The 14891-nt window shown below is 38.6% G+C and overlaps 1 protein-coding gene across 2 annotated transcripts in view; it reads right to left on the bottom strand.

Moving 5' to 3' along the window:
* LOC121299012 (transducin-like enhancer protein 4) overlaps positions 1-14891 on the bottom strand; it is a 99491-nt gene that overhangs the window by 46581 nt on the left and 38019 nt on the right. Inside the window, exons 7-8 of one of the 2 annotated variants that reach the window (XM_041226444.1) lie at positions 2248-2452; positions 1227-1243 (exon numbers count right to left, since the gene is read on the bottom strand). In XM_041226444.1, the coding sequence (XP_041082378.1) occupies positions 1227-1243; positions 2248-2452 (222 nt within the window). The remainder of the gene's footprint in view (positions 1-1226; positions 1244-2247; positions 2453-14891) is intronic. The other variant, XM_041226454.1, reaches the window with a different exon arrangement.

Below are 14891 nucleotides of genomic sequence, written 5' to 3'. Positions count from 1 at the left end.
CAGGCAAGTCTCTTCCTCTTATTCTGCACTCTTAATGGTTTCTTTGCAGCAATTCTTCCAGTTAGGCCAGCTTCACGCAATCTCCTCTGAACAGTTGATGTTGAAACATCTGTACTTCTAGTAGCATTTAGCTGAGCTTGTATTTCAGGGGAAGTTAATCGACGGTTTCGCAGACTTGTGACTCAAATTAACTTGTTCTCTGATTCTGAGGTTACCTTTGGCCTGTCTGACATTGTTCAGTCCTCATGAGTGCCAGTTTCTTCAAATCGTTTGATGGTCTTGGCCACAGCAGTTACAGACAGTTGCAAAGTTCTTGCGATTTGTCTTAAAGATTGACCTTCATTTCTTAAAGTAATTACATTTTTCTTTGCTTAACAGGATATTTTGCTATTTTCTACTCCCTTACATTCAGGAATGACAAACTTGTGCCTATGCTACCTATATTTATAGTAATCATGGACCCTCACCTGTTAACAGTAATTGGTGACAAAAGGTTAATTAGGTAACATGCTAGTTAACTCTGAGAACATCTAACAAAAACACTTTTATACTTAGTCCAGTGTTCTAACACCGTGTTATACACATTTCAGAATTTTAACTGACTTGCTCTTCAGACTGAAATCCCCTTGCTTTGGGTGACTATTTCATTGAAATTGACAAGATTTACATTTTCATTTAAAAATTACATTTTTTTAATGCAATTCACTTATGATTATCAGCTTATATAAGTACACGTATGATATAATGAAATATTAAGTGTTTATAGACATGTTTATACAGTTAAAAGCATAGAATCATAAAAAAACCTGGTTTCAAGCAGGTGTACTCAAACTTATGACTGGTACTGTATATGTATGTATGTATATATATATATATATATATATATATATTATATATGTTAATATTATAATATATATATATATATATATACTATATATATATATATTTGTGTGTAATAATAAATGAAAGGATCTGAAACCAGCAGTCCTCAGAGTCACATGAAAATATAACTCCTTGGGTAACGGGGGTCACCAGTTAGCCCAGAGGCTTACCACAAACCACCAAGCCATGGTGTTATAAATACTTTAGTCCAACAATATAAATACTGTATGTGCCCTGTTGTGTGTTTACTCCTGACGATTCATAACATCCATGTGTTGTTTTACTAGGCAATAAACAAACTTTTACATATACAAACTAGTAAAGCATAAAGAATATTCCCTTACCTTTACGGAGTCCCTGTCTGTTGATGGAACAGACCACATCATTATGGCAGTAGATGAAGGTTTCAATAAGGGGGGAGGGGGGGGCGACATTAAAAGCAGTGTTATTTAAAACAATGTTTACAATTCTACATTTATTTACTGGGCACATATCTTTTTTAAATTGTTAGGTTACATGCATCCCCCACCATCGCTGTAAATACAAAATTAGGGCCTTTTAAGTGTCAGGGAAAAAAAAAAAAAACACCATACGTACATGTAAAAAATGTAAACAGTGGCAAGAAGACTATTCAGTGCCATATTGCTACTGCTCTCCATTAAAAAAAAAAGTATTCTAAGCTAAGGGAAATGTACAAGATCCAAACTTCGTGTGGCATGGTGGCATTTCCTTTCACTCAGACATGGTGTGGCTGAGATGTGCTGTGTAATCAACACGGTATATGGTCTACCCAGTGATAGGGATGAGAAAAACAGTTGAGTATGTATAGTTTCTGTTGAATTGGCATGGTAGGTCAGTGCCATTTATTAATTTGGAGTTAAAAGCAACACTTTTAGTTCTACATGTTCATCTTATGCAGTAAAATAAAAAATCCCTGCATCATAGTATCTTCATTCATACAGTTAAACTGTTACACAGCACTTTTCTTTTGTTATGTATTTATCCTAGTTGACTGGTTGATTGCCAATACATACAGTGTAAAATTATAAGGCAATGCACATTACAGATGCAGATCATTGCTACTGTGTACATATCTGTAAAGCTTTTGGCTCTGAACACCAGTACTGCAAAAGGTCAACCGTAAGTACTGACCCTTTAGCTTTTGAACATCTGGAAGTTTTTTATACTTTGTTGCTGTCTTTTGATGACAGCTTTGCAGAAAGTAGAACGGTCAGGATTTGTAACTACGAATGTATTCGTATTTTTTAAATTGACATTTGTTACGATTGGTTTCTTTACGGCACCAAAAAAGCTGTTTGTGTATAAAAGATAAAATAACAATGAATATGTGTGCACATTTTCTACCTCTTTGGTGATCATTCTCGTGGTGCTTTTTCTCATCTTTGATTGGTAGTTGAGGATGTCCACTAAGCACACTGGACAGGGCCAGGAGACCTGCACTGCTACCCATGGGAGGGATGGCCGGAGGCTGCAGACCCGAGGGGTGGGGCGTGAGGGGCACTGGAAGCCCATGTCCATGTGAGAGATGCTGAGCCTGGAGCTGCTGCTGCTGTGAAAAAAGGAGAGAGATATTCAACTGTTCTTCAAAAACAACTCAATATCAAAATAAATTAAAAAATAAGCAATAGGAACACACTGGGCAAGATTCTCAAAACTACTGACTCCAAACTTCCAAGGAGAAATTCTGAAGCAAATGGAAAATAGCTCAAGACTACTTAAAAACAGGTTTTCAATCTGGGTGGCATGGCAAGGTTACTAAACTGGTAAATAGTTGTTTCTGACTTCTTGGCAATTGTAAAACAAGGCACATTGTACCAAAGCTTCATTGAACAATATTCCGACATACATCTTAGCGCCCAAACCAACATGTGAACACAGAGACATGAACTTGACTGACGGTATTTGTTCTCGCTAGTGTTATCGTTAGACAGACGTCTCAGCTTTGCAAGCAATTCAGAGTAGATTTTCTCTGAATGCGATGCAAATGAATTGCACAATTTTGCCTGGGTTCGAAATCCGTTTTTCAGAGAGCTTTGTAGCAAAGGCTAAGATTTCTGTGCGAGTCTAAAAGAGAATTTGATCGAAGTTGCTGCTGACTCAGTTTTGGAGAGATAATTTTAAAGTTATGCCTGTTGATCAGTTCTGGCTCTCAATTCAAAAGGAGTTCACTGAATTGTCACAAACAGCTGTCAAAATACTTGTTCACTTTGCCTCAACATATCTGTGTGAAACAGGGTTTTCTTCGCTTACATCAAGAAAAAGTACAGAGATTGTCTGAATGTAGAGACAAATCTGAGGCGGAAACTCTTCAAAATCAAGCCGAGATACCACAAAGTGTGTGGTAGCAAGAAGGCTCATCCTACCCATTGAAGTAAATATGTTCTTTTATATTCAAGCTTATTACATATTTGAACAGTGGTACTGTTCTGTATTGCTTTCTGTCTTCAGAAAAAGATAACATGTTGGGGAAAACATATTGTTCTAAATACTCTACTGTTTATTAAAAGGGGCAAGTGTGCATGGGGCATGCATCTCAGAAGAGGAGCTCAGCAAAAAAGTTTTCTGAAGGAGGGTGCAGCAAAAAAAAAAAAAAAGAAGTTTGTGAACCTCTGACTTAAAACCAATTGAATTAAATTAGTATTTTTTTGTTGTTAAATTTTTTTTTTTTTTTTTTTTTTGTCTTTCTGAAATGGATTCAAGAATATTGCCCACTGTCAAAGATTTATAAAACACTGACTAAAATAAAGCAAGTTGTTTTAGTTTAGTTTTGTAACAGTTACTTTTAGAAATAATGGTGCACTTGAGCAATCTCTAAATATTTAATCAATCTTTGTTTGTTTTTATTTTAACAAAAAAGCTGAAATTATTAAAACAGATGAAAACCAATGACACATAAGGCTTTTAAAATCAGTACTGTTTAGGGGGAGGTGGAGAGACGCATCAGACGCTACCCTCTATTTTGAGAAAGTTAGTGATAGAATTAATTTTCAGCACCACAGCACAGCATGTTAATTTAGGAGAAAGAAAACCTGAATTAATAACCCAGAAAGGAAGCTGGTTGCAGCCACCATTTTAAGCCCTTTAAGTGTCCTCAGCGGTACTTGAGCAAATTACTAAAGAAAATCTAATGTAGCGAGGCTCGGGTCCTCCTCTAGGCTTGCTCAATAATGCTAAAATAATTGGGCACTCTGCGCACGTTTAGTGCTGCTCGGATGAAAAGCTAGAGGCCTGCCCTTGTACTCTTCTCTAACTGCGGAGTCTGTGTTGTGACAGGTTTATTTGAGTGGGACTGTGATGCATGCACCAGCAACTGTGCTGACAAGAGTTTAAAGTCTGTTTTACCAGTACACTGGCAACACATACAGAAAGCCCTTGAGAAGCTAGAAATTGAGTGCTTGACCTCGGCTGAGGCTGCATCAAGCTCAGTGCTGTACTAACCACTGTGGGGTAGACTGTTTGCTGTTGCAGTGGAGGGGGAGAAAATGTAATGCTGGTTAGTTGATGTGTGCCTTATGTATTGGTTTTCCAACATAAAAAATCCCTAGAAGTGCATCAAGAGCACAATAAATATTTTACATATTTTTTTTTATCTTTTTACATGTTCAGGCATCTACTCAAATGTTTTCTTTTAAAGTTGAACTCGAGGATGCATAAAATGAGACAACAGCTCCAATGACTAACACACACACACAATGCCTCATGACCCAGACTATGTACAGCAGAGATGAGAGCATTGCCTAATGAAACTGACAGTGTGTGGCACTAAGAGAACAGGGCTTCAATGTGTCTGGAGGGACCACCCTCAAGAGAGGAAAGTGGACTCACATCTCCATGCTTACTCAATCTGGGTCTTCGTGCCGATTCTGCCTACAGCCCTGTTAAAGCAAGACAAGCCTGAACTTGATCCACACAATGCAGAAGATGATGATTTTATATTGCTCCGAGTCAAGTTAAGAATGATTTCAGATGCCGATTTAAGGTAGTAGGCTACATTGAAACCTGTCCTTGACAGTCCAGCTGCCATATCTTCATCTAAAAGTATAACTCCAACTTAAAAGGACAGGAAGGGCAATTGTTCTTGAAACTTTAGATTCTCTTGTTCATATCCAATGACCCACTGAACTATGCACAGGACTATTTCGCACTAGAATAACCAGAGTATCAAAAAAGAAGGTTTATGCAGATTAGATCACTGATGAGGAAGAACGCCCTTCACGCTACTACAGTTCTCAGGACAACCTCGTCCCAAGTCATAATTTCTCCAGGCAGAGAGGGGTCATGCTCTTAAACTGCAAGTACTAAATAAACTTGAAGCAAAGTAACAGAGAAAAACCTCTTATGGCACAATGTAAAATCTATCAGACTAAAATTAACAATTAACAATTAATTCAAATCACTTTTGGCAACAGCATCAAACCTGGGACCTTTGTGCAATGGTCACAGATAAATAGCAGCACAACAGCTACAATAGACTTTGAATGTCCCCATAATTTTGGCTCTAATTTCAGGTATATGCTTCCTCAGATTTATGAAACCATCACATGATTTAATAAGTATTACAAAGCCACATGCAAAAACACTTGAAGTAAATGCATGCCATAGATTCTTCACAACAATCTATCCAAATCGGTTTGATTTGGACCAAAACTCATTAGGGCTATTTTCTTTTTCCACGGTTACAACGGATTTCATGATTTCCATTAAATATGTAGAACCCGTGAACATTTTCATTTCTGAAGGACTAGTGTTAATATAGGCCGACATTTTTTTAGCACTTAAAAATAAATAAATCTAGCAAACGTTTGCTTCACTGATGCACTACCTGTCACATTTAGGAACCTGGCAGCTGGTTTAATTTGCTTTCAGTAAATGATTGAACACATTGCATAAAGCTGCATGATTTGTTGAAACTTTTCTGACAAACAACAGTTGCAACAACGTGTTGTTTTTTTCAAAAATTTTTATTTCCCCAGTTTGATGAATTCCCCCCCCCCCCCCCACCCCCAATGCTAAATGTTAAAGTTTCAGCCTTGGGTTTTGGAAAGAAACAAAAAATGAAAAAAAAAAAAAAATATTACTTCTGGAACGAAAACAATATTCAAGATTTTGTTTATCGGTTAATAATGTGTTTTTTTTTTGGGGGGGGGGGGGGGATTTGGGGCAGCAAAATAGTCTACACACAGTCATTTTAATTAATGTGTCAACGTAAGTTTTAAAAGGTTTACACTAAACAACAGTCTGCGACAAATTCAAATACAGTATAGTGATGCATGTATTAAAAATTGCCAACAAAAGATCCGACTACCCGAGTAAACAAACAGCAATGTGACTGACTGTCGTGAAAAGACGAACACAGACGACTGCCTGCATATACAAGCAGGAACGTGACTTACTGCTGAGAAAAGGGCAATCTCAAATTATCCATGAAATACATGCAGCCATTTTCAAAGAAGAGTAATTAGCTTCCTGAGGAATTCAAAAGAAGCTTTTCAGACCCCTGTATTTTGACATGCCAAGCAATACCACAGTTCACAAACTGGGAGAAAAACAGGTGCAAGTAATCGTGTAATAAAAAAAAAGTGTGTTCTAGAAAGTTCTAGAAATGCGTTCGAGTTCATCTTTGCCCTTGCCCTATAATAACCCCGTATCTTATATAACTTGTTTTTGTCACGTTTATATAACTTGTTTTGGTTAGAATGTTCTAGGGAAAGGAATGGTTTATTCAGGAGGGCCGAGCCTCGAGGGAGTGATCTGGTCAATTACTCTCTCGCAAGCAAAAGCCTAACTTGGTAAGTTATAAAGGACGGGGTTCTCCCCTGCTCTGATGAGAGTCAGCCGTGAGGATTAGCGCGCAGTCCTGCTCGGTAATTTCTTGGAGACAGCTGCTTTCTCTTACCAGGGTCGAAGGGCTCTCCCGATCCGCTTGGAAGGGTAAGAATTAGTTCAGTTGCGTCTCATGGATTGTATTGATCTGTGATTAATATAATCTTTGTATGTAACCTTGTTGGGTTGTGTCCCGTTAGGGATATCGTTATTCGCAGTATAGCATCTGTGTATGTAACTGCGTGTGTGTGTGTGTGTGTGTGTGTGAAATAATAAAGGACCTTTTAAAATTACTCTGTGAAGTAATTGTCTTATTTACTTCCACATCAACTTCCTTTTAAATTTAAAGTAATTAAATTTCACACAACATTATTGGCGTTGTCGGCGGGATCATAAAAGGAAGTTTGGACGTAAATAATCACAATGTTTGAACGCAAGAATAAGGAGCTTGAGAATAAGGTGCTTGAGCCTGAGGTGCTGCCTGAATGGGATGAAACCATTTATAGTGATGGGGCACAAGAATTAAGAAAGGGCGGAGGGCTGCCAGAATCTTCGTTTAAACTATTGAAACAAGCAAAACCTGAACAATTAACGACATGTCTAAAGAAAGTACCAGTTGGTAATAAAGATCCAATACGAGCATTGCAACGTAGATTATGGATTGTGTATACGGCTTACCGCATTAAGGATGAGGAGTTGGAACAAGTAAAAAAAAGGCAAGAACGGCAAATAGTAGAATTGTCTGATGCAATGGGACGTGCATCCCTTGCACAGGCACAGTGTGATGTTTTGCGAGGAAAATTACAGCAAACGACAGGAATGGCAGAGAGGGCTGCGGTGTATATTGCTAAAGTTAATGCTAAAAAAAAGAAAACGCCGAGTAAGAAAAAGATCCGTGCGTTCCTGGCTAGTGCAAATGTAGCAGGGTGGGATCCGGAACGATGGGATGGTGACATTTGGAGCTCGGACACGGATGACCGGGACTATATTTGGGACCCGGATAATCCTGACCCAGATCCAAATGATGAACCAGACCTTGAATCCAAACCACCCCCTTTGCAAGCTAAACCTATTGTTAGACGCAGACAAGTTGCTGGTCCACAAGGCAACATAATAACTGCTCAATTGTCTACTGAGGATTACACACAACAAGAGCGTCTTGATATCAGAGAACGATATCGTCAAAAGCAAGGTGAACCAATTGATAAATGGTTGTTACGGTTATACGATACAGGAGCAGGAAATGTACGTGTAGATGTCGGTGATTACTCTGAGTTTTTGGACTTGAGCACAGATCTCATTATTAGACAGTGGTGCAGAGGTTTTCATAACCGAATGGATGGAAATAATGGTGATACTAATCTCCTTACTTTAATGGCAGAAGGAGCAAATGAAAAATATCCTACATTGCAAAGTTGGCCTGAAATGAGGGGTTCATGGGGAACTTTGAGTGAATGCATACAGCGCTTACGGGAGTTAACTATGAGAGAAGCTGTGTATACCGGACACGCGCATGAAGTAGATGAGTTCCCTTTGACTGCTGGTGCACGCGCTGCTGTAATACGAGACGCGCCGCCACCATATAAGGGAGCCATACTGGCTTTATTAATATCAGAAGTGGGCACAGAGGTAGGGAGAGTGGTAGTTAAAATTAGAGAACTGGGTGACTTAGGAGACTGGAGCACACAGGAAGAAAAGAAAGAGAATACACAGTGGACATTCCGTGGTAACTACTAAGGGAACCAGGGGAACGGGGGAGGGTTGGATAAAAAAAAAAAAAAAAAAAAATCCCTCGAAAAGACTTGTGGTCTAAATTAACACGTCAGAGGTACCAATTGTCCTAAACAAAGGAGACAAGATAGCACAATTACTGATAAAACCATATAATATGAATGATGTCACAGAATAAACCCTTAACTAACACAGCTAGAGGAATAGGAGGGTTTGGGTCCACGGACATTAATGGAGCTAAAGTGTGGGTACAACAGGCGGAAGGACCGCCACAATCGGCAGATGTGATTGCAGTAGGAAAAGATAATACGGTAGCAATAATGAAACCTGGTGAAGAGGGCTGGGAACATGTCCCAGCTACTAAATGTTATATAAGAGAAAACTAATGAGTTGTGAGTGTGTATGTTTGTTTGCAGATTCACCATGAAGCACTGGGTATGGTGAACGAAGGCGATATTGGCAGTGGTGGGGATGCTGCAGGCCTGGTCTCCAGGACATCAATTAACAAAGCTGGAATAACTACACCGAAACCCGAACCCAAGATAACTTCACCCGCAATGGTAATACAAAGTGTTCATTCGCCAACGTCACTGGGACACTGTGGTGCTGTAAAAATTGCAATGGACAATCGACCGGCGTGTGTGGTGACGGCAGGTCCCTGTGTGAATGTATCAAGTCACGTTTCCCTCTGTGTGGGTACCTCACTTACATGCTTACAAAACATTACTGATCAAATATGTCCTAATAAGACGATATGGATAATGAACCTACCAAGATAACTAATCGCACCACATATTTGTATGACATCTGGGTTATGCCTGATCGACAAAGAATATGAATGCTCATGTAATACCCCTCATACATACATGTACTCGTATGGCACATCCTCTAGTCACTGGGACACTGTGTGTGGCTGGCGAACTAAACGTGCCTGGTATGATACCCTACTGGGGGGAACAGGGACTGGACTAGGACTCATGAACACAATTGACGGACAAGTAACGGCACATAAATTGCAAAATGTGGGCTATAATACTCGGATGGCCCTGGATAAAATTGTACAGTGGATGCCCGACGGTGCGCTCATGCATGTGTATCAAGCGTACTGGGACCGAGTAGCATCCGAGCTGGTCATAGACATAACTAACGTAACTCTACAACAGTGGCAGAACATTACCAAGTGGATGAACTGGACAGAATGTACATTACAAATGTTATATGCATCTCATCAACGTACCAAAGTACAATCATTGATTCTACGACAAAGTAATCATGAATATAAAAAATTTGGAATATTTCAGAGTTATGGGTGAATGTGGTAAAAGAGTCTACTATGTGTAACAAAACTATGTGTATAGGGAGATATGTTACGCATAATGTAACGAGAGTGACGCCTGTATGTAAGTACTATGTGCATCCTATAATTGCTGGGGGAGCTCACTGGTATCTTCAGGTTACAGGCATGTGGTTGGATACACATACTAATCAGACATATGATTTACTAGATTGTGACAAGACAGACCAAGGCATGGTTTGCTTATTAAGGACAGGATATACTAACCCGTGTTTTACAGACGGACAGGGGTTGTGTGAATGGAGACGTGAGCCGTTGAGGGAAATTTTGCACGAAGTTGGCCCTCATAAATTATGTGTAAGTACGGTGCATGCCCATCCACAACTTACTTATGTGCCTTATTCTGGGTGTTTATCAGACATATATCTTTGGCATTGGGGAAATGATACTTATTTGTTAACCAATCATTCTCAGCAAGAGCTTCTCACCAGGATCCAGTGGGAAGTTCTGCATTCAGGAATTCACATTTCCCTGCAAAAACATCAAGTATTGCTGAATCGATCGTCTGAATTAGTTGACTTAGCAAAACAACATCAACACAATGCTACTGTATTAAAAATTAGAACGATAATGGCACAAAATACCATCTTAGGGTTAGGGAAAGTTATTGAACGTAATGCACAAGATGCATGGTGGTCCATATTTGAGGGATGGTCACCAAAGGCTAAAGGAACATTAACTATATTAATCCATCCCATCTTAATATTATTGGGAATTGTATTTCTTCTGTGTGTATGGCAAATATGTTTATGTATCTATCTTCGTAGAATTACACAGCGAACAATGTATTTGGCAGTGCATAGATGAATCTCGACCGAAGGACCGAATGTAATAAAAAAAAAGTGTGTTTTAGAAAGTTCTAGAAATGCGTTCGAGTTCATCTTTGCCCTTGCCCTATAATAACCCCATATCTTATATAACTTGTTTTTGTCACGTTTATATAACTTGTTTTGGTTAGAATGTTCTAGGGAAAGGAATGGTTTATTCAGAGGGCCGAGCCTCGAGGGAGTGATCTGGCCAATTACTCTCTCGCATGCAAAAGCCTAACTTGGTAAGTTATAAAGGACGGGGTTCTCCCCTGCTCTGATGAGAGTCAGCCGTGAGGATTAGCACGCAGTCCTGCTCGGTAATTTCTTGGAGACAGCTGCTTTCTCTTACCAGGGTCGAAGGGCTCTCCCGATCCGCTTGGAAGGGTAAGAATTAGTTCAGTTGCGTCTCATGGATTGTATTGATCTGTGATTAATATAATCTTTGTATGTAACCTTGTTGGGTTGTGTCCCGTTAGGGATATCGTTATTCGCAGTATAGCATCTGTGTATGTAACTGCGTGTGTGTGTTTGTGTGTGTGTGTGTGTGTGTGTGTTTGAAATAATAAAGGACCTTTTAAAATTACTCTGTGAAGTAATTGTCTTATTTACTTCCACATCAACTTCCTTTTAAATTTAAAGTAATTAAATTTCACACAACAATGTGCTTACGTTATGTTCTGTTGGTATCGTGCATACCATTCTGACTGTTGTGTTTGCAATGCGGTCAATGCTGTTGTGTTTGCTAGGCTACATGTTGCCTGATGTTGTGTCATGCTTGCTGTTGCCAGGATGCTGTAAGTGAGTGAGGCGTGTGTGTACAACAGAGACCCCATCTTAAGTACTACAGTGCGCAGCACAATAGCTCCATGGTTAATCTACAGGAAGACTAGTTCGGGTCTGCACATTTACTTGATGTTTTATTTTTTCCTCAAATTGAGGGTGGTAAATTTGGGCTGCGTCCTAAATTCAAGGGCAACTTAAATTTGAAGGAATACGGTACTTATTTTTAAACTGCAATGTATCATAAAATAAGCCTCATCAGCTAAACCCCATTTCTAGCTGAAACTTAGGGGAACAACCAAAAAACTACTGGCACAGATCTTGAGGAAACTTTGCTGAGCGACTCCCCTGTCGACTGGTACAGTTGACAGTTTGTTTTTAAGTACAACAACAATATAAATCGGTTCATTGTGTTGTGTGCTGTTCCCATATTTAGGATAGTATGTGGTTCTTGCACTGCTGACAACAGAATAAACACACAACTAAGCCAACCCACAGATGGCTGGAATTTCACAACAGGCAACAGCTCAGTCGGCCTGCCTCCAACTAGGGCGACACCAATTGTAGCAGCTAGTTTAAATTAATTAATAAATAAATAAATAAATAAATAAATAAATAAACAAACAAACAAACAGGCAATTTCAACATGTGTGCCAGTTTCTATAACACCCAGCTCTGCAAGTGATACGGCATATTACATTATTTCTAAAGGGATTCAGGGCAAGTGTTAATGGAAAGCGCTGGTTATTTCCCATCTCTAGAGCACTGCACAAAACCTTTGTCAAGTAAAGTGGGATAACACAGCCACAGATAAATTAACTTTACTTTTACACACACACACACACACACACACACACACACAACCCATTTCTCTGGAACAAGTCCAGTTTTCTACTGGAAAATTTCCTGGGATTTTGTGTCACAGTAATCCTCTGCTTTCCCACTTGCAGCCACTAAAGCTCTCTGACATCAGCAAAACCCAACCAGGAGGAGACACCTCTAATCTTCACAGAGACAGCCTGCTCCCTCATAGGCATTGTGACAAAATAAACAACCAATCAAATCAACAAACAGATTGATTAATAAACAAATAAAAAAAAAAAAGGGACAGAATCTTTTGGTGCATCAAAACAGAAATGAGAAAAATACCAGAGATCCCCCAGTGCAGTCAAGGTGCTATGCATACAAGACTATATACTGTAGGTATAAATACATAAAAAATGCAATTCTTAATTTACGAAGCACAGGCTGGAACACAGGATCTTCATATCCCAATAATAATTTAACCGTAAATGTCCCTCTCTAGAAATTCTGTATCCACATTATTTAAAAAAGGGAACATGAAACTGATACATTAGCAGCTATATGATCATTAGATGGCTAGTTGGAGAGGGGGTAGACCATTTGATAACACAGGTCCCATCATAATGTGACCTGTGCACACCATTCCTATTTGTCATCATAAAAGGGAAAATGCTGTCAAACTGAGGACGTGCCATGCTGTGCATTACTGTCAGGATGCGATATTGATACCATGACCTTGGGGACCAAGGTCTTGTAAAGCTAAAACCTTCCAGATCTAGCCTTCTGAATGTTCCTTTTTGCACACATACACTGGATTTAAATTACACAAATAGACCACAGCACACACTAGATTAACTGCAACATACACTAGCAAGCTTTCCATAACCATGTGTTTATTAACATGACCACACCCAAAGTAACCAGAGCAAAGTGTTTTCTCTGTAGTCTATCCAAAAATAAATAATTAAACCACATAAAACCCAAATTAAATCCTTGAGACAAAAAAAAGTCAGTTTGGCAAATCCAACCTTGGGTGTGCTATGAGAAAGTATCTGTATTGGTGTAGACACTGTTGTAGACTGGAGACATTTATATGACAATCACTTCACAACTAACATTGATGCAGCAAGTCTATGTAATAGAATGTGTAACCTTCAGCACATATTTTCCTTTCAACATCTAACAATGACTGCAGCTAGATGGCCACAAACTAAACTGCTATTAATATTCCACAAGTTTCAAAAAATGAAAAATCAGATAGTTTTCATTAAGTCTCTGTTGGTTCAACAATATAATACAGTTATCAACTATGACTTTATAAAATGGTTTTGCTGAACTGCATCTTATGTACTTGTACCAATCTATAAAAACCAAAATCTATTTTGAAACTTTTTATAAAACACAAATATTTACTTATTTCACACCTCATAAAAAGGTTATAGTTTCACATTCTAATCTCAATTAGAATATTTTCATGGACTGTCATTAATTTACAATTATCAAAAGCACTGAAAACTTTCAATTGTTTCAAACATCTCACAAGCACCATTCCTAGAAAAAATCTTAAAGGACTAGTTGAAAGTCTATGAAACAAAGTTTCATTTCTTACCGATACACAACACTACATATACTGCAAGCATTTCCAACCAATACATTTTAAGAAGAGCTCTTATGCATGAAACAGTGAGATCGTCCTTGTCTTCCTCAATTTGAAACAGGACCCAGAAAGGATGCATGCTAGATCAAGTCTGAAAAAAGGGTACAGATGGACACATATCACACAGGGCAATGATAACTACCAGTAAACCCCTCCTTTACAGTAGATAGTAGGGATGTGCTTCTGGAAAAATTTTATGAACGTTTAAACTGTTTGCAATGTCAGAGTTTAATGCAAAATGGCTACAGGAAAGCGAAAGCGATTTGTGCTTACAATTGGTTGGAAATACCTTCACTTCTGAAAAAGGTAATTACCAGCGATAAAATAGCACAATATTTTGGAATTTTAAAGAGCACTGACTGATATTCAAGTCTGCCTCACAGATTTAAAAGTTTGCGGTCTTTGACAGTAGAGGTGGGATTTTTGAGATCTATTGTTGCTCAAGACGAGTACTGGAGCATTACAATTTCCAAGTACTCAAATCAAACGCCACTCTCCTCTACATAGTGTACTAATGTACATAAACCTCCCAAACATTGCCACAAGTCATATTTTAAATGCCAAACTAACAGACATTCAAGTAATATATTAAGTAGTTAATATAATAGTTGCCTTCTTGTGCAATTAATTGTATCTGCCTGTCAAAGCACTGGGGCATAAGGCATTTTGCACTGGCAGACAGGTCTAAATGTGCCAATTGGCCCTTAAAAATCAGAAACAGTGACATGATTTCAACTAATCGAAAGTCGGTCAATATCTGCAGGCGGTCCGAACTTGTGGGAGCTTTAGGCTACTTTCAGAAAAAAATGTTTCACGTGATGTGGTATGAACAATAAGAATAACATCAAATGTAACCTTTATAAAACACTGCTAAGAGTGTTGTGAGTTCATACAGTGTAAAGCTATTTGCTGTATATGAAAATCCCATTTGAACCACCTATTTTTCTTCAATAAGCAACATTAAACTAGATTTAATACATGTTGCTCCAAAGCAATGAATTATGAGTTTAAGCCCATTCAAATCTAATGT

This window comes from Polyodon spathula, chromosome 2 (genome assembly GCF_017654505.1).
Source record: "Polyodon spathula isolate WHYD16114869_AA chromosome 2, ASM1765450v1, whole genome shotgun sequence".
Lineage (NCBI taxonomy): Eukaryota > Metazoa > Chordata > Actinopteri > Acipenseriformes > Polyodontidae > Polyodon > Polyodon spathula.
The sequence above is the reverse complement of the archived record's forward strand: the minus strand, read 5'-3'. Positions and strand labels throughout refer to the sequence as shown.